Source organism: Artibeus jamaicensis, unplaced genomic scaffold (genome assembly GCF_021234435.1).
Source record: "Artibeus jamaicensis isolate MK-2021 breed Jamaican fruit bat unplaced genomic scaffold, CSHL_Jam_final scaffold_612, whole genome shotgun sequence".
NCBI lineage: Eukaryota > Metazoa > Chordata > Mammalia > Chiroptera > Phyllostomidae > Artibeus > Artibeus jamaicensis.
In genome coordinates this window covers 2338664-2363778 of record NW_026522049.1, presented here as the reverse complement: position 1 = coordinate 2363778, position 25115 = coordinate 2338664, and the positions used below count along the sequence as shown (strand labels likewise).

The 25115-nt window shown below is 49.8% G+C and overlaps 2 protein-coding genes and 1 non-coding gene across 6 annotated transcripts in view; 1 reads left to right on the top strand and 2 right to left on the bottom strand.

The window, feature by feature from the left end:
• Nucleotides 1–7379, bottom strand: part of HOMER2 (homer scaffold protein 2) — a 54662-nt gene extending 47283 nt beyond the window's left edge. Inside the window, 2 exon segments of the mRNA XM_037153592.2 lie at nt 7187–7203; nt 7205–7379. Coding sequence (XP_037009487.2) covers nt 7187–7203; nt 7205–7288 — 101 coding nt within the window. The 5' untranslated portion in view covers nt 7289–7379.
• Nucleotides 1–25115, top strand: part of WHAMM (WASP homolog associated with actin, golgi membranes and microtubules) — a 273660-nt gene that overhangs the window by 72671 nt on the left and 175874 nt on the right. The gene's annotated exons all lie outside the window — the stretch shown is intronic.
• On the bottom strand, nt 14429–25106 carry LOC119055391 (uncharacterized). Of its 4 annotated transcripts, XR_008390383.1 has the most exons (7): nt 24342–25106; nt 22353–22527; nt 22122–22242; nt 21130–21428; nt 20511–20646; nt 19485–19607; nt 14429–16164 (listed from the first exon to the last, which is right to left on the bottom strand). It is a non-coding gene; the product is annotated as an uncharacterized LOC119055391 (transcript). The 4 variants fall into 4 exon arrangements; XR_008390382.1 differs by lacking the exon at nt 19485–19607 and having other exon boundaries at nt 21030–21428; XR_008390381.1 differs by lacking the exon at nt 19485–19607 and having other exon boundaries at nt 14430–16164.

The window sequence follows — 25115 nt, the reverse complement described above, 5'->3', positions numbered from 1 at the left end:
AGACAACAGAAGTCAAAGCAACTTTCCTCTCCTCTATGTATCTGAACGACCCAATTAAAATCTCCTCCAATTAAAGATCCCCAAAGGAATCCAAAGCCCGGGCAGCAGGGTCTGCAATACTCCTCACTAATGGGCTCCCCGTGGACACCCTCCACTCCACAACCCAGAGACGGGACTCCCCCCGGAGGGCAGTCTGGTTGGGAGGACCCTGGACACTGCAGGGTTTCTTAAAGCTGGGCTCTTGGGTGAACCACCCTGGCTGGTGGCAATGCCTTGTCCTAAGCTTTTCTGCAAGAGGAGGGGACACCATGGCCCCCAGTTCCTCAGAGGAATAGTAAGATGGCTATCGACCGGTCTTGTGAATAAAAATGTTAAAAAAAAAATCTCTCTGACAAATGTCTCAATGCGTTGCCCACAAGCATATTTTTATTCTAACAAGCTAATTTGAAATACAAGTTAAACAAATTCTACCAGAACGATGCCATATGACTAACAGCACCAGTGGCAGAACGACTGGAGGCTCCTTCGTGTGGCTGTTTAGCAGAGGCTTCCAGCCTGGCGCTCTTCCCACACGAGGTGCACTCTGCTAGCGAACTGGCTCCCGCTGCCAGCGCTCACCTCCCGACCTGTAACCGCAGCTCAGCGGCAGCCTGTGTGCACAGCACCCAGACGTGCGGACACACAGCAAGCCCTACTTAGGGACCAGTGTATCAGAACCGACGCGGATTAGAAGCTTTGGCCTGAATTCCTTACCATGCTTTGTTTTGCTCAATTTATTCTCACTGGCAAAAAATAAAGTCTAATTCTCAGTATTTATTAGGTCAGGACTTGGGACACCTGAGACTTCTAATGTTCTGGAAAATGCCTTTTCACTATTGTTAATATGTTTTTGGACTGCTGTTCACTTCCCCTGTGACAAAGGTGAGGGAAGTTTTTCTTTTCAAATGGATAAGGAGATCCTGTCCCCACTCCATGTACCAAAGGGCAGTCTTTTTCCAAAGGTTTTTAAGCATCAGTGCTGGCTAAGGTGATGGATCACAGGATTTATCCAGGTTTGGGGCTTTTTGAAAAAAAATTGCCTTACAACTGAAGCAGGGACTATAATGTCCCTCCTGTCCACTCTCTCGCCAAGGGAATTCTGTGGAGGAGGGGGTGTGACGCCCACCAGACGAAGGGCTTCTGAAGCAGAAGGGGTACTTCGGGTCAGGCCTCCGTGCCTTCTGCTGGCAGAGAACCCTCCCACCCAGGCCTCAAAGCAGAATCTCTAAGCCCCGATATTTCCAAACAAGCAGAAACAATCTGAGCAGCTGGGCCCTGGTTTGCCAACCACCCCTAGCAACCACAATGAATCCTGAGTTCCCACCAAGACTCACTAAGGAACGGTGACTCACCCAAAATTACAGTGCCACCGCCAGTCACCCAGTGTTCACGGTGAGCTTGGTCTCCGCCACAGTTTTTCCCTTTCAGCAATTCATTTAAAGCCCACAACTGCTTTAAGGGGTTGTCAGAACATCTTTTCAATTTTTTTAAAGTATGCACTGCCTTGTTCTACAAAGGATTTAAGCAGGTTTATCAAGGCGTGTAACATCCCGCAAAGGGACAAATTAGAAGTGGATTTAAATGATGATGTAGATTTATAGCTATTGGCGTGGAAAAATGTCCACTCAAGGTATTTTAAGTTAAAAACTTAGGTTACAAAACAGGCACATAAAATGTTCCGTTCCGTTAAAAATACATTTTTTTCTCTGTAGACATATGTGTGCCTCCAACAAAGACGCGCATGCCCAGGGGCAGTCTGCAAAGACAGGCATCTGGCTGATGCTGGAGGTTATCCCTGCAACAGGGGGTGACAAGTCGTTTTCACTTCTTCATGCTGTCATGTTCTAGTATGAACACGCAATATTTTTATAATTGGAAAAGAAAGCAAAGCTATTTTCATTTTGTTAAAAATAAGTGGGAGCTGAGAAAGAGTGAAGATAGTCAGAGAGAGCAGGTCATAAAACTGAGAGAAGAATACAGGGAGTGGATGGAGACCACACATCTGACTCTAAGATCCTTGGAAGTCATTATGGAAAAAAAAAAAAAAACTAGCAATTTACACAAAATCACTGAGTACATTAGCCAAAAACAATCCCTCCCTCTGCTCCTGGTCCTCCTTCAGGGGACTGTGTACAAGCATCAGATGTGCCCAGGGCTCCCCCCTGAACCCTCGGAGCCAGGAGATGCAGCCCTGTTTCTAACCAGAATGACGAGAGTATGTGTTCGTTCCTCTCACTCACTCATTCCGCACACACCTAGTCGGGGCCCGCCCTGTCCCCAGCACTATGCACTTCTCCAACTCTGACATAGGGAGGTGGCTGTCTCAATAATGGGCGTCACGCTAACTGCTAGCAGCCCGCCCAGCACCTCCTCATAGCACAATGACCCCAAAGAGCCGGGCACCACCTCGGACGTGCTGTGGATCATAACATTCTGCTTAGACTCACAAACGGAGCTGGTGCCTGAGTGTGGGGCTTGTCTCCCCTCACAAACTGTGAACCCCTCAAGGGCAGGAGCTAACTGGCAGGCCTGCCCACCCTGGGCCTCCAGCAGAGTCTCCAACTGCTACAGATGAAGAGGTTAAGTGGACCTTAGAAAGTGAGGTCTAAAAAAGCCAAAATGGGACCAAGAGAAGACAAGTCCCCTCCACACACCCGGGAAACCAAGTCTGTTTCGGTCAACACACACCCCCGATGAAAGGCCATGATTCGTAGGAACTGCATAGTTCGGTGTGATTCGGGAGGAGTGGAAAATTAACGGAGAGGGGATGAACATCAAAAGAAAGTTCACCGGTATTGATTACTGAAAGGAGGCCCGAGGTGTTAGATGACCAAGATTGTGGCCTCCGTACATTGCAATGTAATCTTGGCTGAAGAAAATAAATGAGTGTAAACTGAAGCGAGACAGAAATACAGTAGATCTTGTTTGTAAACACTGACAAAATCAGCTAAAAGTCACAACAGCAGACAAGCTGGCTTTTCTGCTAGCCTTTTGCAGGCAGGTGAAGACAATTTACAACCCCAATACTTGGATGACGGCCCATGGCCTGAAAACCAACCCCGCCACAGTAAAATCCAAATGGCTTGCTTTAGCATTAAAAGAAAACTGTACCCAAATGTGATTTCTTTCTCTCCTGGCCCTTGCAACTCTCGATTAAGCAAGCTGTATAAAAGGTAATCCAAAAATTATCACCACTTCCAGGCCGGCATCCAAGTAAGGCTGCCCAGCACATGCAAGCATTACCTCAATCAAGAAATATTTATTGGGGGCCTCTGAGGTGACAGATACTGGGCTGCGCATTGGGACACACTGGTAAGAAAGGTTAAGACTTATCCTTGCCAGGTGCCATCAGGGAAGAGGGCACAAATAAGCAAACAAGCCCCGACTGGAGACGAAGGGGCGCCTGTGTCAGCGAGGAACCAGGGTGGGCGAAGAGGACTGAGCCAGAGAGCGTGTTGCAGCGATTGGAGAGTCTGCCTGAGATCCAGGATTTCGACCCCGATGTTGAAATCTGAAGGAATGCAAGAAGGTATTTGCAGAGCCAGGGCAAGGGCACCCAGGCAGAAGGAAGGGCAAGTTCAAAGACCACAAGGCGGGGTGGGAAAAGCCAAGGAGGCTGTGCGAGCAGAGGTCGGTGAGGGTCCAGCTGACTGGCTGGCAAAGGTGGAGATGGGGCACAGGCCAGCCTCTTGATGACTGATGGGTGTATAAGGAAAAGAGTGATGTGATCTTTGGTTTTAAAAGTTAGTCACTGGGGGTCCAGTGTGGAAAACAGACCGGAGACACCCCTGAGTGGAGCTGGAGGGCCTGTTAGGAAGTCAGTCCAGGAAGGAGGCAGCAGTGGCCAAGAATAGAGTGGGAGCTCTGATTATGGAGGGAGGGGAATGCACTCCAACGTACCCTGGAGGTCGATCCTGGGACCCAGTGACGGCCTGAACAGGGCTGAGGAGGGGACAGGGGAGACAGGAATCTGGGATAACTCTTACCAAGTGGATGGATGGTGGGGCCACTGACTGCAAGGGGAAAGACAGATGGAGGGAGAGAACTGAAAGGAATGTGGAGAGCTCTGTGCATGGTCAAGAGTCAGAAGTCTGAAGGGACTCATCAGCAAGTAGTCGATAGATAAAGCAGTGGCTGGGGGCGAGTAACATGACCTGGAAAGAGAGAAATGACAGTGGAGGGGGACTAGGACCAGCAACTCCATCATCCAGAACTCAGGCAAAGGAGCAAAAGAAACCATCGGGTGGCGAGAGACTAGGAGAAGAGGTGTTTCAGGAAGGAGGGTGCAGCCACTGGTCAGGTGGAGAGAGACAAGGGCAGAGTCTGGCAACCTGACTCTGACGCCAGGTCATCAGTGACCCGGCAGTTTCAGTGGAGAGGTGGGAGCAGAAGCCACACTGTAGGGTGTGAGGGGCAAAGAAAAGGAAGGGAGACAGTGGGTTGAGACACACCTTTAGAGATGTTTTCAGGTGAGGGGGAGCATCCCAAGGAAGTGGGACAGAAGCAGGAGAGAGGTGTTAGGTAAGAGAAGCCACAGTGCACCCCATATGGCAGCCACTAGCACGCGGTTGTTTAAATGTGAATGGAATGAAAAATTCAGGCCCTCAGCCACTCCAGCCGCACCCCCGCACCCAGCAGCCCTGCGTGGCAGCCACACGGGACTGTGCAGACGCAGAGCATCCCCAGCAGCACAGACAGTCCCACTGGACAGCGCTGAACTGAAGCCTGCTGTAGACCTGATGGCAGAGAGCCTGGGGAGAAGGCGGGGAAAGATGAAAAAATGTTTCCTGAGGAGGCGAGAGGGGGTGGGATGGACGGTCTCCTGGGAGGAGTGGGGTTCTGGCAGGACGAGAGGAGGGACTGGCCAACCATTCAGCAAAGCCAAGGTGGGGAGGAAAACGGCAGGGCAGCCTCACGGGCACTGCAGGTGTGGCGGGAGGCGAGGCTGTCCTTGGTCTTGGCTCCTCTTTTGTCACTGGAAAGGGAGGCCAGGTGTGTGCGGGGGGAGAAGAGGGGGGTCTGAGGAGGGAAGAAGGCATGAAAAAGTCGCCTTGGGGAGTGAGAACACAGGCTTCTGGGGACACTGCACACCAGGTAAGACACCTCACAGAAGAGGAGCAGGGCACAGGGACCTGAAGGAGGGAAAGCGTCCTAAGCGGGCAGAGGTAAACTCAGATTTTCCCCTTAAATCCTGCTCGTGGCTGCCGGTACAGCCACGGCAAGGCTGGAGGACCACCAAGAGGTGACCTACTGACTGCCCTTTCCTGGCTGTTCCTCCTCCAACCCACTCAACTCTCAGAAAGCATGACTTTAGTTCTATTTTCGGTTAAAATGGCTCCCTCCACCCGCCTCTGTCTAAAAGGCTCATCCAGCTCTCGCTCCATCTCATTTTACAACCACGGCTTGTGCATTCCCATAAATTATAGAAGAAGTGGGTATATTAAAAATGGCAGAAGTAGGTAGGAGTTACAAACCAGCCATTACCTATAAGAAGTGAGTAATAGATATTTATGGGTGATGTTAAAATTACATGAAAGACATATTCCACGTTTAAACAAAATCCCCAAGCTACTCCTCCCTGCTTCTCCACCAACAAATATTATTTTCTGACATTTTCTTTAAGCTTTTATGAGTAAACATTTTCATTTCCACAGAACTATTTGATCTCAGCCAGTCAGAGTTTCAATATTTGTTTTGATCACACAAGTGTATTAGCTTAGTTTTGTGTTGGCTGGTGGGGCGGGGGGGGAACCAGGTGGGGGGGAGCAGGAAGTTAAAATGACCAGATCCCTTTATCTTCCATCTTGAGATCTAAATTTGCCAACTCCTTCTTCGAATACATTTTTTAAGTATGAAATCTGAGAGCCACAGAGGCTCCCACAGCCCCAAGAGCAGCCCTGTCCTGGTCTACCAAGGGGTCACCGGAAACGCTACAGTGAATCTGCTTCCCAGTTTCTGTACATGTGAAACCTCTTCGATCTGCACAAGGGTCTTAAACACATCTCCTGGCCCCTCCCTGGCCCCCTGTCCTGTTCATGTTGGTCCAGAGCCTTCATACTTCCCTTCCTCAAAACTCCTCTTGGCCTGCCTCTGATTCTTCCAAGCACTCTGCAGACCCCACAGGTAAAGTTCACAAGGAAAAAATGACTCCAGAAACTTTTCTAGAGCAAGACACAATAAAGCCACCGACCCATGGGAGCTGGATCCAGCCCCCAGGACAACCTTGCTCTTTCTACTGCTCGCCTATCCCTCACAGGAAAGCGAGACCTCCATACCCACAGAGCACAAGTCTTTCGGTCATGACGAGGGCTATAAGGACACTAAGCTAAGCAGCAGCAGAGGACAGAGGTTCAGAAACGCTAGTTCACTTGCAAACCCATCCCCCACTATCTAGCCGTGGCTTCCCTCTGCCCGTACACAGTGTCCCTCTACAAATGCTCACCAGCTGCCCAACAACCAGGGGAGTTCCCCCACCGCGGCAGGCCTCCGTTTCCTCATCTGCGAAGTGGGCATGCTAACTGTTCCCTGCGTACTGACACGCATCCTCGAAGTGCACTCCCCTCGGGTGAGCAAATGTTAGGAGGTAACTGTTGTTAGCACAGTGGCTCCCTGACTCACAGCGCCTGCCCCTCCGAGAGCAACCAGGAGAAATCAACCCTGCTTTTTAAATTACCTGCTCGCTCTGAAGCATTAGTCACACCGACGGAGTATTTCAAGTTCGCTCCGAGCATCTCCTCCCTTATTTCAAAGACTGAAGCCTCCCCTCGCTGCTCAGACAGCCATCATCCTAGTCATCTCAAAGTCCGCCCTCCCGGGGCTGGGGGGTTATTCTCATTTCCTTTCCAGAAAACTTGGGTTTCCATTTTGTTTGTAATAAACCCAATCGCGGAGGAGGACAAACTGCTCCCTACACTCACAGACACAGGCCCTGGAGTTGACCGCGCCCGGGAGCGAGGGGACCGCCGCATGGCCGAGGCTGCGAATCCAGCCAGGCGCCTGTCCCCGCGCGGTGGCCAGGTGTCTTGCAAAGAAGGGCCGCGGGCTGGGGTGGTGGGCGCGGGGTCGACGGCGCACTAGCTCCAGGCTCTGGGGCACTGAGATGACGCGGGGGGCGGCCCGCAGCCCTATGGCGCGGGGGCTCACTCACCCCATCTCGGGCGCTCTCCCGCGGCTGCTCCGAGGCGGCCTCTCGCACTCGCTGTCCGCCCGCTCGGCAGCTGCTCCCCGTGAAGCACATGCGGCGGCCCATGCGCGCCCGGCTCAGCCCCGGCGCTGCTCCATTCCACGGGCTGTGCTGCCACTGCCGCCGCCACCGCTGCCGCCGCCGCGCGGGCAGGCAGGTGGGGGGGCCGGGCCACCGGGGGCAGGGCAGCCGCGCGTTGGGGCGGTGCCCGCCCCGCCCCACTCCTTACGTAACCTCGTGGCCCCCAGGCCGTGTGCCCAGCCCAGGAGCGGGGGCTGCCAGTGCGCGGTGGCCAATGGCCACCCAAGCAGACCCCTTCGCTTTACGATACAGTGACGGTGCGCCCCCCCCCCCCAACATGCCCACTGTGGGCTCCGCACAGTGCTGCTGGCGAGTGTCTTGCCTGCCCGCCTGCTTTGCCTGAGTCTCACTTGCAGCCGGAGGGGGCTTTGGGGCTCCCCTTGGTTTTCAGGTGAGGGCACAGAGAGGCCCCAGGAGGGGGAGGCATTTGCCCAAGGTCACCCATTTAAGTAAGCGCTAGGTTCTTCAGAATCAAGATGGGCTGGGCCATGCCCTTCGAAGTCCCCTCATCTTCCTGCCCCTGGCCAGGCTGGGTGGCCCAGGGAGGACCCCAACCCACAGCAGGTGTACTGGGGTTTCTCTGAGAGAAGATGGGATGAGGGCTCTCAACTGGAGGGTCATTAATTGCCTTCAAGGAGGTTTGATCAAGCCTGACCTTATTCCTAGAGCAAGGGAACCCGAGATGATGAAGGTGGCACTACAGCAGAGCAGTCTCCTGATCTCATCCATGTGGCAGGTCCTTGCTCCCTGTGAACGGGTGGCACTGGGGCCAGCCTAACCTTCGTGCCCCACGGGGCCTCCACGGGATCGCCTCCTGCTGAGAGCACACCACCCCCAGGAGCCGGGCACCTCAGGACAGTGAGAACTCAGGGAACAGGCGCAGGGCCACGCCCACCCCAGCCCCATCTCCCCTGGGACCACAACTTTACCTGCTGACTGCTCAAGTTTTGTGGGGCAGGCACCAAGACCTGGTCGGGGTAATTTTCACAATTACAAATCTGATCATGTCACTCTAGTTCTGAAAAACCCTTCAGTGTCTTCCTTCCCGCTGTCCTTGGGGTGAAGACCAAGACACTGAACACGTATGCAAGGCCCTGCCCCATTGTGTTGCCACTGTCCTCTCCAGCCCAATCTCCCCCTTGCTTTCTGCACTCTAGCCCACCTTCAGCCCCAGGACCTTCGCACATGCTGTTCTAAAGGAACAAATTAGTGAACAGGCCAGGCCACAGACACACAAGATTGTCCAGGGCCTGTAAGCTCAAGTTTAGAGCCAGAGAAGAATACGCACTTGTCCTGGAGGATACCTGTGTCGTAAGCTGAACTCCAAAGACCAGGGAGAGTTCCTGGCAGTGACAATGGGGAATAAATGGCCGGAACCAGCTCAGCTGGTGTAGGGGTATCAGAGGGCAGATTCGTGGTGCAAGGGACTGAGGAGCGCCCAGACTCAGAACAGGAGTTTCCTTTGCTCCACAGTTGGAACGGGCACACCCACGTTACCTCGGGAAGATGCAGTGGTGCCAGGCAGGTGGGGCTGGTGAATCACTGGGCTGCTTTGCACAGTCAGCGGAAAGGAGGGCGATACCGGAGGTGTGAGCCCACAGGAGGTGAAATGCTCCGTGGCAGAGTGGCTGTTACTCTGGGTAAAGGCTTTTGCAACGCAGCCAGGAGAGGAAAGGGTCGATCGGACAAGGTTGGAAATGGGTGTCCCTCCTGTCCCTTGTGAGGAGTGGCCTCCGTCCCTCCCCTTTAACCCCAGCCCCAGCCCCAGGAACTTGCCCAGACACCCAGGGCCTGTCTAAGCTTCAGACTTAGCCTTCAGGGGCTATTTCATCAGCTTGGCATCGTCCCTCAAGAGGGGACTTCATTTCCCTCTCAGTGCCTTCCCCTCCATCGAAGCCAACACAGTCACCCTTTTTTTTAAGGAAAATGTCCCATCCACGTGGTCTCCGTGGCCCCATTTGTCAAGGGAGATGATGGTGAAGTATCTTCTTTCAAGAGGCCTAAAGTGAAAGAGGCGGGGAGAGAGATTCCTTGCTGGCTGGGGGTTCAGGCAAAGCCAAGAAGAGTCTGGGCCAAGACTCGAGTGTCCTTTAAGGCTGAACAAGAGAAGCCAGTGAGAGAGGGCAACACTGAAGATGTGGGGAGGAAGGGCGGGCCCTTGGGAAAGGGCGGAGTGGGCCTTGGAGAGAGGAGAAGGCGCACTGGGGGAGGGGACTGAGGCTGAGGGACTTGCCTGGAGGCTACTTTGTCTAAAGGGGGCAGGGCCACTAATAAACACGCGTGAGAGAGGGGAGGTGGGGTGGAAGCCCAATGTGAAATAGCAGCCTTGGGAAAGTAAACACTGCTGTCTGGATGGATCCAGAGTTCCGAGTGAGCAGGGCAGAGATGCCCCCAAAAGTCTGGGCAGCGGGACCTTGACCAGCACCAGCTCAGGGACTCGGGATTCCTGTTGTTCTCTGTGGGCGGCAGAGGCTTCCAGAATCCAGGCACAGCCAATCACCCTGAAGGACATCCTGAAGGACATCCTGAACTCTGACGGGCAGATCAGATAACTGTGGGCACTGGCCACAGTGCTATGTGAGCCTGGGAGACAAAGGGCACAGGAGGCAGCTGCACATGCGCCCCTCGCCTGCGCTGCCCGCGCTGCCCACTAGCCCTCCCAGCCATCCCGGGCAGAGAAAGCGCTGTGCGCCCTCTGTGCCAAACAGGGTGACCTCCGCATCGCCGCCTCTCAGCTCTCAAAGGCTAGAGTCAAGAGAATTGACTGATCTTGGTCTGGGGCAGGGGGAATACAAAAGGGGCCTAGAGCTTGTTGTAACACCAGAAAGTGAGGCAGTGCTCAAAAAAACGAAAGGATGGGGCCTGTCTTAGGGACGCAGGAGCCAACTGCAGGAGCTCCCAGCGGTGTCAGGGGGAGCATGTGCACAGCTCGATACATCACACTGTTCGGGATCATAACACAGAATACAAAATAAATGTACCGAAGTCCATACCAGTATAAGTTTTAAGGAAGTAGAGAAAAGTCAAATCTTCCCCGCAGAGAATTCCAAATAATATGTGTAGATTTCCCACCGCCGGGTGGAATTTATCACCATCATCCCCCACCCCGTGACAGTAGGTGGGTCTCAGTGTCTTGTGACTTTGCTTCTAAAGAACAGAGTATGGGATGGGAAAAATTACAGCTTTCACAGTGGAGAAACCTGGCAGACACCCCGCTGACATACTGATGACCACGGCTAACTCAGCAGGGCGAGCCGTGCTGACATCGCGCACTGTCTGACAGGATGTGATGAGATGCGCACTTCATCTACGTGCTACTTCTCCCCAACCCCGCAGTCCAAGTCTCGTCATGAGGAACACACCACACAAACCCACACGGGGGAGTACCCTGACCAGCACACCTCCGAACCATCCCAGCCATGGAAAACAAGGAAAGACTGAGGACCTGTTGCAGACCAGAGGAGACTAAGATGTGAGACGAAACGCAAGTAGGACTGTGGATTGGATCCCAGACGAGAAAGAGGAAAAGCTGGAAAACTCCCACTAGTGTCTGGAGTTTAGGTCACGGAGACAGCCAGTGGTGGTTCCTTGCGTGTATGGCGTGGTTACGGAAGATGTCGACCACATGAGGGGTGTGAGAGAACTCCGCATTATCTTTGCAACTTTTCCATAAATTAAAATTCGTCCGAGACAAAAAGTTTATTAAAAAAGAAACTAGCCCTTGGAGTCTCCTGTCTACCCAACCCTCCAAGCAACCTCGTCACAAGCCACATCAGAGAGGTGTGACAAGTGAAACCCTGAACAGGGAACTCATCAGGTGACGGCTGGGACTGGAAACTGCTTTCCTAACCCAAAGCCACTGAAATCTGGGCCTCTCCATTTTTGAACTGCAACCCATAGGAGGAAATATATTTTCCACCGCAACCCAGCACATACCTCAACTTTACCTATAGTTGTACCTATATAAAATGGAAACAAAGTTACATCCATAAAGTGAAAGTTTGACAAAATAATTCTTATCCTCTCACCTACAACATTCTAACATTTTTCATTCTGTTCTATTTTTAAAAGCTGTGCTGCTCACAACCCACTAAATTGATTTCACAACCTATAATCTCTATATTTTTTCTTTCAACAGCAAAATGAGGCTCACTATGTCCACATACAATGTTATTATTAGTGTGTTCGGATTTCTGATGCTGCTGATCCAAGACTTTGAACATTTTTTTCTTTTGACCATAAGAGTTCAGTTCTTTCAAGTGCATATGAAACAAATGTCCTATTAAAGCCATTAATTAAAAGAATAACTATCAGGTATTATGTAGCTATTAGACTATATAGTAATAGAAAAACACTTATTCTTTCAACAAACACTGATCACTTACTGTGTATATGGCTGGTTTTGTGCTGGGCACTAGGGATGAAGTGCTCAGCAAAAGAAACAGCTTTTCTATCACGGAACTATGAAATTGGGTGTAATATACTAATCAAAGAATCACACAAATACACAAACTGTGATCTGTGTGAATAAGAGTCCTAATTTAGGCTCAGGCGGGAGTGAGTAATGGCCTCTTTGAAGAGACATCTAAGAGGCCCGAAGAACAAAGAGGCATTAGCCAGACAGCGTGTGGAGGGAAAAGGTCCCAGGCAGAGGACACTGCAAAAGCCTAGGTAGCCGGGAACTGAGCAGTTGCGAGGAAGGATCGTGTGGCTAGAACGCTGTGAGCCTAGCAAGGCAGGGGAGGAGGTGGGAGACAAGTACAGGACCCTGAGGCCAGGTTGGGGATTTGGGATTTATCCCAATGTACTGACAAGCAGGTTGGGGAATACTACGATCTGGTTTACATTTTTTAAAGATCATTGTGGCTCCTAGAAGAAGAGATAAGGAGACAAGAGTATGCAGACCAGTTAAGAGGCTTTAGCCGCAGCCCAAAAGATAAGGGTAAGGATGGAGGGAAGCGGATTACAGATTACAGATACACACTGGAGGCAGACTCAGCAGGTCTTGGTGATGGATTCAACATGGACTAGGATATAAAGTTATATCATGATATAAAGAAAATATATAAATGTATGATGACATAAAGAAACTAATCCATATGACAGCTGTGCTGTGAATATAATTGCATAAAAACTACTAGCATGTATGGTCAAGGCTTGGAAGTATGGAAAATTAAAAGTTTGATTTGTTGGAATAGCAGAAGGGATATAGGATAAAAAACAAAATACAGGGTCCGTGTGAAGGGACACCTGCTTGAACGTGGTTGGCAGGGCAATAATATGGGTGTACCCATTTATGTTGTAATTTGGACAATTTACCTAAAAATGTCATATGATGTGCTTGAGTGTGACATCGTCACAATGTGCTGATGTTGTTACGGAATCCTAACGTGCAGCCCAGGTTGGCAATCACTGCGGGAAAGCCTCCCAGCACCCAAAGAAAACTAAATGAGCCCAAAGCCCCAGAATTTGGGAACCGGTTGGAACAAAAACACACACACCCTAGCTCACTGGCTGGAGTTTCTTGAGACTTTGGGCTCCAGACGAGACGAGAACTTGGAAACCCCAGGAATTTCTGGGGCTAAGGAGGAGCAGTGCCTCTGCTGGGCGCAGGGAAGGAGGGAGTGATTCTAAGGCCTGCCAGCTCTTTCTGAGAGCACTAGAGTTGCACGGATCCCCTGCCCCTGACTGGCGGCGGCAGCAGAACGGACAGGTGCCTGTTGGTATTTCTGGAGTAGCCAGGATGGGGCGGGTCAGCAGGTGAGGCGGGACTCCACAGCCACATCTGACGCACACTCATCAAGACTGAGGATGAGTTAAAAAGGCGGTGAAGTCACACGCGGCACTGAGGTTTCCAACTGGAGATGCCGAACAGACAATGATGCTCCTTAAGGATGTGTGGAATCCCAGAGGGAGAGGAACAGCAGCAAATCAGAGAGGAGAGAAGGTGAGGCCAATTTCGGACACGCTGAGATGCAGGAATCTGAGGAACAAACGAGAGGAGATGTGCAGCAGGCAGTTGGCTATGGCGGGCACAGAGCCTGGAAGGGAGACCTGGGAGCCACTGGCAAGGCAGTATCTGACCCAGGAAGGGCCTGTTGAAGGACCAGAGGTCGGGCTGAGGAAGGTGTAGATGGACTGAGTCAGCAGGGGAAGAAAGGGACCCTGTGAGGGTCAAAGAGTGGTCATGAGCACCCCGGGGGCCATCCTGCTCTAGGTGTGATCAACCAACCCCCTTCTGGGTTATTTCGCTGAATCAAATATATTCTTCTCTAAAAAGGAAATAACTCTTCACCAGAAAACTAAGAGCAAAACAAACAACAACAACAAAAAAACCCAAAAAGCAAACCACACAAAATAGAAACAACTGGGTTTCCCATTCATTTCAATGTAGCAAATACTTACTGAAGGTCTACCACGTGCCAGACTGGCCCCGGATGGCTCGGCTGGCACGGTTAGCCGATCGGACACACAGCCCACTCCCGCCCTCTTCCTCGGCCCCATCTGGGAGGTCACAGTGGCTCTGCTTCCCAGCCTCTTTGCCTCCAATAAAGCTCAGCTCATCCACCAGTTGTTCCAAGTGAGGTCCCCCGCTGCTGCAAATCTGGGGTCCTCATGGCGGGTAACAGCTCTCCTGAACACCACCTGTCTCCCATCAGCTGCCCGGCAGGTTGCTGGCCGGCTGTCCCACAAAGCCCTTGCCTGTGCTGCCCCACGGCGCCCCTCCCGCGCTCTCCCAGCTCCTGTGCAGGGTGGAGATGAGTTACCTGGCAGCGGGCCCACCTTTTCTGGCCATTTCTAACCACCTCCAACAGCTTGCTCCTCAGGGGTCTCTGGGACTTTCCTTCGGTAATTATAGAGTTATATATATACCAGGACAGTTCGCACAAAATCACTTTGAGTCAAGACCAGACCTGTCTACTCACTCAGAGCAAGAGGCCTCCCCAGCGCCCCCCACCCAGGGAGACTGCCCGTCACCATTTTCCTTGCGAGTCCTCAGCCCCATTCCTGCAGCAAACACTCCCACACCCGGGCTGGTGCGCAGTGCGGGAGCTGCCCCTTCAGCAGGCTCTTCCCCTGGGAAACGCGCTTTTTATTACACACGATCCGTGGTTCTCTTTGCACATGAATTTCTCTCATCTGCATAATTCTCCAAACTGCCAATTCTGACCCTACAGTACAGAAGTTGTACAGGTGTTTGGTTTCCTTTACTCAAGCATCCCTTTAAATTCATGTGCTTCTTTACGTTTGCTGGTTTAACACTTTATAAATGTCTTCTTCAGTTGGTTTTTGGGTGCACTGTCTCCAGAACAAGTTCGGCTTTTCCCTCGTTGTGGAAACACATACGTAACAAGACATTTACCATTTTACTCGTCTTTAAGTTCAGTTTAATGGAATTAAGAATGTCCATAGTGCTGCGCTACTACCATCACCACCAACCACCTCCAGAACTTTCTTGTTATCCCAAGTCTGAACTAGTTATTCAATGCCAAGAAATCAGGGACATGTTTATTTTTCAGTCCTGTTCTGCACCTTGTATGTGCTTGATAAATATCCTTGACTAATTAGAGCAGATAAGAGGTTTAACTTTATAAAAGATACCAAACTGCCTCTTCAAAACTACTTCTCATTACAAGGAGGGGAAGGCTGAGCTGAGAAAGGAAGAAAACATACACATACTTATTCTAGCTGGGTGCCAGCATCTGGCTCTGACCTGCCCGTGGCTAGAGGGCCTAGGACTGCAGAACCCTGAAGATGGGGATGAGGAGGACAAGACCCTCGTGGTCCCTTCTGAGACAGCATGAGACTCTTACAGAACCCAAGTTGGGCCCCCAAAACAAAGTGACAGGAAACAAAAGCACCTGGAGGAAGGGACTGAGCCCAATACTGCTGCGTACGCCCCCTGAGCAGCTGGAGCAGTGTCCCCAAGACTGCCCTCCTGGTGTAGCTCACACAGGGCATTTATTACACAGACCGATTCAGCCCTTCTGAGACCGGTATGGGAATCTGCATGTGAGAGCCTGAAGTGATTCTTGCCCATGAAAGGCAGATTTGGGAGAAAAAAAGAAACCAGAGTGTTCCACCAATAAGGTGGGGCCAAGCCAGCCTCCTGGGGCTGTGCAGGGAGAGGCTCCCGGCCAGACTGTGCCGAGCTCCCAGGAGCCGGCCAGACCACCAGGCTGCTTTCCCACACACAGGCCTCCCCCAGTGCGCCCCACACGGGGCTACATCCAGCCTCTCACCTCTACCTCTGCTGCCCAAGGCCTTGGGTGATCCCAAGTTCTGGCAGCCCTGTCCCCTGGCTCAGTTCCCCACGGCCGAGGGATGACAATGAGATATAGTCCTAATTTAGAACAAACAAGCCAGGTATTCCTCGGCCAGGTGTCAGTTAGGGAATGACTATAGATAGCTGGTGACATCGCGTTCTCCCTTTAGCTCCGGCTGGGTTGTTGTACGCAACTAAGCTGGGAAGTTTCTATCTACCACGTCTGAGGTCAGTGCTCACAGAGGAAGACACTGGATACCAACCCGCCTGGGAGCTGAAATTTCACCGGGGGCCCTTCTGACCCAGGCCAGCCGAACGGAGCCTGGGAGCCGTTTTCAATGACGACACAACCGACCCCTCCCCACAACCGCCCGGGGTGCGGGGGATCAAAGAGGGCTGTGGCAGAACAGGCCGGACATTCAGTGTCTCCCTTTCAATAGAGCCAGTACATTTTTAATTAAAATGCAATTTCTAAAACAGCTCTTCATTTGTCTTTACTCCAGAAAGTTTACATAAAGTGGTGTTTCCGTGGGATGTCAACAGGTGGTGCGTGGCGGGGACAGGCTCCATACTCCACAGACTGGGGAACACTGGGCTAGACAAAATGAAATAGGGTTCTTTACTATTATTTTAAAGCACCTCTAATATTTCAATGTAGACTTAAGAAACACCAGTAAGGGAACACAATTTACTCTATTTTCTAAATTAAATTAATTCAGTAGCAATGAAGCCTTAAGTACTTTTTCAGAGGACACATCCTGGGAAATGATGAAATAAAGGATCCTATCACCCAGAGCCAATTTGACACATAAGAAATAAGCACCCACTACTTTGCTGGCTCTCAGGAGAATACTGCCTCCCTACTGTTCTCTGTAACCACAAAATTGCTTCTGAGGGTTAAACAGTAGAATGCAGCAGGGAGTGGGCTGTCTGGATTCTTACCTGGGCTCCCCCACTTATGAACCTTAGGTATATTATGTAACTTCCCTGTGCCCCGAGTTCTCCGTGGCAACATGGACAACTCTGATACCTCTTCTTGAAGGTTGCAGTGAGGATTAAATAAAGGTCCACATTGAGCCATTATATGTTGCTAAGCAAGACAAGCTTTGTCCTCCAACCCACTTCTGGGCTTGCCTTCCCAGCAGATAAACTAGTGGTCACTTCAGACGGTGCAGCACCCTTGGCGTTGGGAAGACAGCAGAACTGGGGAATGAAAAGGGGGGTGAGAGTAAACTGATGAGAGCCACTGTGCTGAAAGCTCAGAGCATCTGGGAGGCCATACAGAGGAACAGGCCAGGGCGATAGGCCCAGGATGAAGGGGATGGTTCCCTGAAACACAGTGAGGAAGAAGAGGGGGAACTGACTTTTGTGAATCCTTATAATCATAATCTGGGAGGTAGAGAATAAGAATCATTATAATGTCATTTTAGAAGAAAAAAAATGAGCCCCTATCTTGGCTGAAGTCACTCAGGTTAGTCTGCATCTAAAGCCAATGCCCTTCCCACCTACAATCACTGCAGATCTCTGTAGAGCACAGCTCCCCAGTTGTGGGAGAAAGCAGGTGCTTACCTGCCACAGAGAAAAACAGGGTCAACCCTCCCCAGTTTCTAACTGGATATGGTGAAATTCAAAGAGACATGCATTCCCCAAGTGAGCTGGCACCACCTCACTCCAAACTGACAGAAATGGTGCTACACAGGGGTCCCTGAGGGGACTTGGGAGAGAAGAGGAGCAAAGAGCCCTGGGAGTTGGCCTAAGGGAAATGGAGCAGCTGTGGAGTCTCTGAAGATGTTCAGCAGCAGAATAGCCCGTCTCCATCCTCCACATCCACCCAGATCACTCACAGGGTCTTACTTCCGGCCGTCTGTGCATAGTGTGTCTTGGAGATTCACCACCTTCAGTTAGTACATTTCTCTGGGTTACTGTCACTTTGCTCTGGCTTCTCCCCCTCACTCCAAAGTCTCCCAATACTTTGATTGGAATTACCTTTTCCTGCACCCCATTAGTTTACCATGTACTATTTCATATCATACATATGCTACATCATAACTATCTTCTGTTCGACTCAAGTAGATCTTAAAATTTGTGTTCCACTTAAAAAAAAAATTCTCTCCATTCTCCCAACATGAAGCCCAGATATACTCTGGATATTGGTAAATACTTGTAAAGTGAAGAAAATAAGTGAGGTCACAAATCCTAAGAGAGTCTTTAGATTAGGATTTTCTCTAGAATTTTATGTGAATGGAAATCAAGTGCAAAATAAATGACTAAGCTTTGTGTTTAGTTGACAAAAATGAGCAAATTAAAGTGAAGTGCTAATGGGGAAAAAGCGTTTTTTGCTGCAGAGAAGTAATGTGCTTTCAGCCTATTTCCAGCCAGTTTGGTCACAGGGAGGCTGTCAAACACCCTTCCGAGAAGCTCCCCGGCACACGTGTCACGGGAGGGAACATATGGGAGCCACCATCAGTGCGCAGGGGCGGCCTGAGATGACTTGGACACGCTCACTGCCAATGCTCCCGATCCTTTGGGAGGATTCACCTTCATCTGACTCACTATCTTAAATGTTTACCTTTGTCTTTGCCAACTGTTTGAATTGGTGTTTCAACTGCTCTCATCATCTACTGGGAGCAAAGCTCTAGATTACGTCATTGCTTTTGGAACCTGCAGTTGGAGAACTGACAGTCAACAAGTCTAACTCCTTTTTTCACATGTTCACAGAGGCTTTTTCCCGGCCTGGGTGCATCGGCCCCAGCACCAGGTGCAGGGGAGGCAGAGATGTCGCACGAGGTCCCTGGCCTCCCAGCACTTACGTACCAGCAGGAAAGATGGACATGAAGACAGACAGATTGGATAGAGTGGTGCCATGATAAAGGGGTGTCCGGGGGGACGCAGATGCGATGCACAGGAGGGGAGCCAAGTAAAAACATGGTTGAGTGTTTGCTCAGTGTAAAAGATTAGTCAAATATAAAACTGGGGAAGAAGGTAGGGGCCAGATCAACAAACATTTACTGAGCACCAACTATGCATTATATTGCCAGACTCTACGCGAATGGCCAAAGATGTGAAAGACACAGCCTTACTCTCAAGGAGCTTAGAATTTAGGTGGAAGTAAACAAATTACAATACATTGTGATAAATATGTGACTATGTATGTTAAATACTCAGTTTTCATCGGAGTTGGGGACGAGGAGGTGGGTATTACGGAAGGCCAGCGGAAGATGACACAACAGACCAGGGGTTACCAAGTGGGCCAGCGAGAGGGGGAGGGACGACACTGCACACAGAAGAAAGAGCAAGCATGCAGCACAGCGTGAGCTCTTCCGGGAACGTGAAGCACTGTGACGTGGCTGTGCATCTACTTAGGGAGGGTGGCAGACGAGGCTGAACAGATAGGGCAGAACTAAATCTTAACAGGCTGTCATTCTACACTGAGGAGTGTACGGTGCATCCGAGAAGGAACCACTGAAAAGTGGGCAGATCAAGGGGTAGATGCAATCGAGTTTGTGGTTTAGAAAGAACCTACTTTGAGCTGGCTGGTAGGCACACAAGAACTGGTGATATTATCACCTACTTTCTTGTCCTGTATACTTCATTAACAACTAAAGAAGGGCGCTCTACTAGCAGAATGGAGGAGGGTCTGGAGGGGCGCAGAGCTGGCTACAGGGACCAGCTGAGTCTATCACCGTGGTCTGTATGAGAAGGGGTGAGAGTCAGAACTAAGAGTGGCGAAAGGAGAGGAGTGCACACAGAAGAAATGGTCAGGAGCTCAAGTGCACGGGCCCTGGGGAGGGACTGGGTGTGTGGGCAGAGTCCAGGATTGCTGCCAGGTTTCTGGTATGGGTAACGAGGAGGAAGCATTCTTCAAGAATGGAGATAGAGGTGGATGAACAGGCTCAGGAAGAAAGATGAACTCACATTGCATTCAGACTGTGTGCTGGAGATGCCTGTCGGACATCCAGAGAGAGGTTTCTAGTTGGCAGGAGTGTTTATGAGTCAAAAGCTCAGATAGCATGGATGGCTGGAGTCATCAGCACGGAGCTGGAAGCCAACAGAGAGACTGGGTCTGCACAGGTAACATAAGGAGAGTACAGACAAGGCCAGGGGACACCGACATCTGGGGACAAGCAGGCGAGGAAACAGTGTCCCAGGGCAGAGGAGCATCCTGAAAAACGTGCGAGCAAACTGAGAAGAAGGTTTCAGGGAGGAAGGAGATGAAAGAGATAAGTGTCAAAGGCTGCACAGATACTAAATGAACCGAAGATGCCAGACAAGCAGTCACTGAACTTGGCCCTAGGTCAACAGCCGTTAGAGAACCTTGCCAGGGCAGTTTCAGCGTGTGGCTGGGGCAGAAGCAAGGCTGCAGTGAAGAGGAAGGGAGAGGGGACACTGCACTACCGCAGGTGTGGGGTGCTCTTTTTAAGAGACCCCCCCTGGGCAGAAAGGGGATCCTAGATATTCAGAGGAGGACAGGGGGTTGAGGCCAGCCAGGGTGTCGGTTTTGTTTGGAGACTGGAGAAACTTGAGCAAGCTTAGGCAGTGGGTATGGGAGGAGCCAGGACGGGGTGGAGGGCCTGGGGGTGGGGAGGTGAAAACAGAGAAGGGAGGAGGTGTAGCTGCAAGAGCAGTGCCCTGCAGAGCACTGACTGCGCAGACAGACCAATGTCTCGAAGCAGCAAGACTGAAAGACAAAAGGTGAAAGGGGGCAGAAACCGGTCTGACTGTGGGTACGGGCTTGGGGAACCCAGGGAGTTAATGCTGAAACCTTAATTTTACCTGTGAAATAGGAAACAAAGTGAAAAAAAAAAAAACAACCCAGAGAGGTGGCGACTTGTATAACCATTGGTTGGTTTGCAAAGTGGCTCCTGCACAGCGAGAGAAAGGAGAGGTGAGGAAAGCGGCAGAGCCCAGCAAGGTGGTGGCGGTTTCAATAAGGTAACTTACTTTTGAGGCTCGTCTTGGGCAAGTGCAAGATGAGTAGATCTCTGCACCAGCCACCAGAATCTTTAAAGTTTGTACGGAGGCATTAATTGGGTTCAGTCCAGATGGTCTCAACACCTCCCTCTCTCATGGCTGCACCCTTGAAAATGGACAGTGGGGATGGAGGTCAGAACACATTGTTCCAAGGACAGGGGAAGGGGTGAGGAGCCCCTGATTACTTAGGTCCAGTTCTTGTGTCAGCTGTTGGCCACATCCTCTGAAAGATCTCCTCCAACCATAACCCACAGGGAGTAAGTCAAGTGTCTTGACTCCTTGTCTGCTGCTCTTTCCATTCCCTATGTTATACTCACTTACACTGAAGATACTTGAATCACCCGAACATCTGCTTTAAAATCGGGCTTTCTATACTTTTCTTTTAAAAGATTATTAGGCAAGGTTGGCTTCACACAAATGTGGAACAGACTCCCTGTCACCAAGGACAATAAACTTGCCAAACCCTGGATGGAAACCCAGAAGACTTACCCTCTTACAACGGGGAGAATGTCAGAAGCTCACCCTCAGATTAAGGATCCTGACTTACTCGGCCATTTTCAAGTGCTTAGAAAATGCTTTTAACACTCACACTGTGATGATCAGGTCAATGAAAAAGATTCTGGAAAATTACGTGGAGGAAGGATGATGGTAGTATGGGTGGGATAAGGAGTGGTTGAGAGTAAATTCTGGATAAGTCCCTTGGCTTCTCTGTGCATCTCCAAGGTCTCGTCTAAGTGTAACTCGTATATCCGATGAAGAGCTGGGAAGGACCAAGGCCCTGAAGTGGATTACTAGAGCTAGCCAATGGAGCACACAAAGCAGCCACAAAATGTGAAGGAAGGGTACTAATCTTTAAGATGAGTGCTGTCGTTTGGCTTAGGATGAGCCCTGTCAAACGAAACAGAAATAGGCAGATACTCTACAATGCAAGTTGAAATCACTTCTACTTAGGAAACAGAATTTGTGCCTTTATTTGTGTAATGAACAATAGGAAAAAGGAGAGAAAAATACCTTCCTATCATAATCACAGATTTTAGAATTGGAAAAGACTTTGATTCCAACCCATTAGGCCCAATTCACAACTTTTTCTTCCCCAAGATTGCTCATCTTTCCTTCTTCTGTGATTTCTCCTATGGTATCAACTGGCTTCTATGGTAAATAGTAATACTCAGGTAGCAAAGCAACTTGTAACTAGCACTGGCTTGCTTTCTACACTCTCCTGAAAAAGACTCCCTTGCACAAAGAACTCCTTGTGTGGGAGGATGCCAGTGAGGCAAAGAACTGGATTAAAATCTTGTAATCTCTGGTCAAAACAACTACATGTAATTACAGCCACAGGAGTACGGACGTGATTCTAAACCAATGTCTCATATAACTCGAAGTATTTTCTTAGAGACTAAACATTTATGTAACGTATAATAACGCTAGTCATCATTAGCATGCACACAGCATCATTTTTCACTTGATCCTGATGTACTTTATCTGTGCAATGATTAACTCTTACAATAACCTCACGAAGCAGAGAAGTAGCAAGGATTATTACTCCCATTTTGCAGAGGATAAAGTCAGGGCAGCAGATACCTTGTGGTGCTCACTTCCTGGCGCAGAGGCTGCCGGGCAGCGCTCCTGCCTCCTGCAGGTCCACATCAGCCGAGCGGAAGAGCCCAGGGCCGATCAGCAGCACCAAAGTTGTTGAACGTGGCTGAAGATTTGTGGAGTCAGAAATGAAAAGGAGAAAACAGTGTTTCACTGAGGAAAACGCGAGGCTTTTTGAAGTAGCACAGACTTGAGCAAAATCCTGCTGCCACTTACCAGCTGTGCCCTTGACTAAATGAGATGCCCCTTTGCACTGCAGTTTCACCATCTTGAGAATGGTCATTGTCCTGGCTCACTCACAGCCTCAGAATGCAGGGCTCTCTGGACGCCAGGATTCCTTAGGGTCTTCTGCTGATGTGTTTTGCTTCCAGATCACAGGGTCAAAGGGAGGCTTGAATTATGGGTAAAATCAGGTTAATTACTAAAGTGGCTAGAAGATAAAATACTGAGCTATAACACTAATAACAGAGAGCAAAGTCAACTAACAACAGCTAATCTTTTCCATGTGTGTCAACAGGCCCAAGGACATTTACCATGCAACAGAATATCATAACTGATGATAACAATGACCTTTAGTTGCCAAGCAGATTGAATTATGGCACAAATACTCTGATTATTGCATAAAAGTATATTTTATGCATGTTCCCATTAAAAGTGGTTCCCATGAAAACGTTTTGGTATTTAAAGGCTAAGTGTCAGTTATCTGGAAAATTCCTTTTCATGGAACAGATTATTTCCTGATGATGTGAGAAAATGATATAACTGATAAAGTACCATAATATGAGAAAACATTATGGGCAACAATAGTTTCATCTGAAAATTAGCTGGAATACCTAGAATTTTCCACAGAAACTCTCAGAAGCCTATGAGCTCCCAAATGCCACTTAGGGATTTAAAGAAAAGAAATATACTGATTTCTGTGTAAGTCCTGGATACCCAGGAATAATGCCATCATAGTTATGAGGAAATCAGCAAATTGGTCTTCAATAGCTCTCCTTTTCCCAAATATCCTGTCTCCTGATACCAGGTAGGGAAGCACTTTTCCGCATTTTTTTTCAACTGCTACATTGCTACCCATATATCATATTTATTGTAATATTCTTTTCAAGTGTATATTTCCTATCCCTGTCTCCTAAATCTGGGCATTTCCTGAGGCGTAGGCCTTGGCCTTCTGCTTCTCTCTATAAATACTTTCTCCCGTGGAAAAGATCATGTACACTGATTATTTCAACTGTTGTTTCTTTGTGGATGACTCATACATTTACATATTTGGGCATAGCTTCTCTTTCTTCCGCTTCAGTCCTGTATTTCCAAAACCCCCCTAAAATTTTTCTTTTAGAAAGTTCACTACCAACTCAAATTCTACAAATCATTTTGAGCTCTGGGTTTATGTTTGCTTCAAAACCAGCTTACCCTGTGGCTATCCCTTCTCTGTTCCCTGTTCCCCAGGCTTTAGGAATAGGAATCCTCCCTGATTCCACCTAATCCTTTTCTCCCGTCACCTGCTCAGTGACTATTCAACTATCGTAACCTAGGTCTTTCCACTTTCCCCTTTCCCCAACACCCAGCTTATGCTATCTGCCACCCACGCTATCCTGTACACTTTTGCTCGGTTAATGGTTCTAAAACATGGCTTGGAACATTTGTAGTTCCATCACTCATTCCAGAAACATGCACTGAGTGCTGACTTTATACAAAGCACAACGTCACACACGGCAAGATGCAGGAATGAATTGGGTAAAGGTCCCTGTATGGTCTAGTGGGAGGGGCAACTTATGCATAATTTCAGCTCTAAGTTAGAAAGTGGTTAAGTACTGAATGAACACATGAAGTTTCAGTGTTAGGGGCTAAGGGAGAATGAAAGGGGAATAGCAGGAAATAAAGTTAAGAGTTTCAAATCCACCTTAATAAATAGGGGGGCATGCTGGAAGGTGGAAGGATTGAGCAAAAAAGAAAAAAACAGAAAGTGAATGAATAAATAACTAAATTTGGCCTTTAATGTACAGGCAAGAGGAAGCTAGTAAAGATTCTGGATCAGTGCTGTGCTACCTAACGCCAAGGTCAGGGTACCTACAAGAATCAACCAATGAATGTTGGTTGAGTGGAACATATAGATGAGTGGAACAACAAATCGATGTTTTTTCTTTCTCTCAAGTCAGTAAATAAAAGAAAATTTAAAATAAAATAAAAGAAAGTGATCCAAACCTATGGCAGCTGAATGCAAGACGGACTGATAAGGGGACGTGCTGGAGGAACGGCACCATGGGAAAGGTACTGCATTCCCGCTGCTCGGGGGGTGATAACGGGAGCTTCGCCCTGAACGTCAGAATTCCTGCAGGGGTACAGTCGGCAGAACTTAGTCAGTGCTGGGCGCCAGAAAGGCAATAAATGGCACCCCAGACAGACATCCTGGTATCCACGCTGGAAACTGGTGGTGGTAGGTGCAAAAGGCGTGCAGAGCCTGAAAGGAACTGGGAGGTAAGAGACCAAGCTGTGTTCGGGATATTCAGCTTGTATACACTTGCGGAAGGCTGGAGACGATGTGGCCGAGACACTTGGAGGCAGCGGGTCGCTGACTCCGGTCGCCTTTTCCAAGGAAACCGGAGGGGAGAGGGGACGTGTTTGGGGAAAACACGCACAAAACGGAGTGTGGAACTCTTACTGCCGAGGCCTGCCCTGCAGAAGGTCAAGGTGCCGCGCCGCTGAGGTCATCCATTTGCTCCTCTCTTCGCGGCCTGCCTCGCCTCGCGTTCCCCACAGACCGCGGAAGCAGGCGGCCGGAAGCGGCCTTTCCCTCCCTTCTCTGCATATTTCCAGGACCTCCGTCCCTATCCGTCCCCGGCTCCCACTCAAGGGGAATTAATATATGGCGACGACTTCTTCTACACAGGTACCAGGCAGGCGTCAAATGCACGGAAGGGCATCACGCAAGGCGCACCGCGACCTTCGCACCACAATCTGAAAAACTGGGAAAACGCC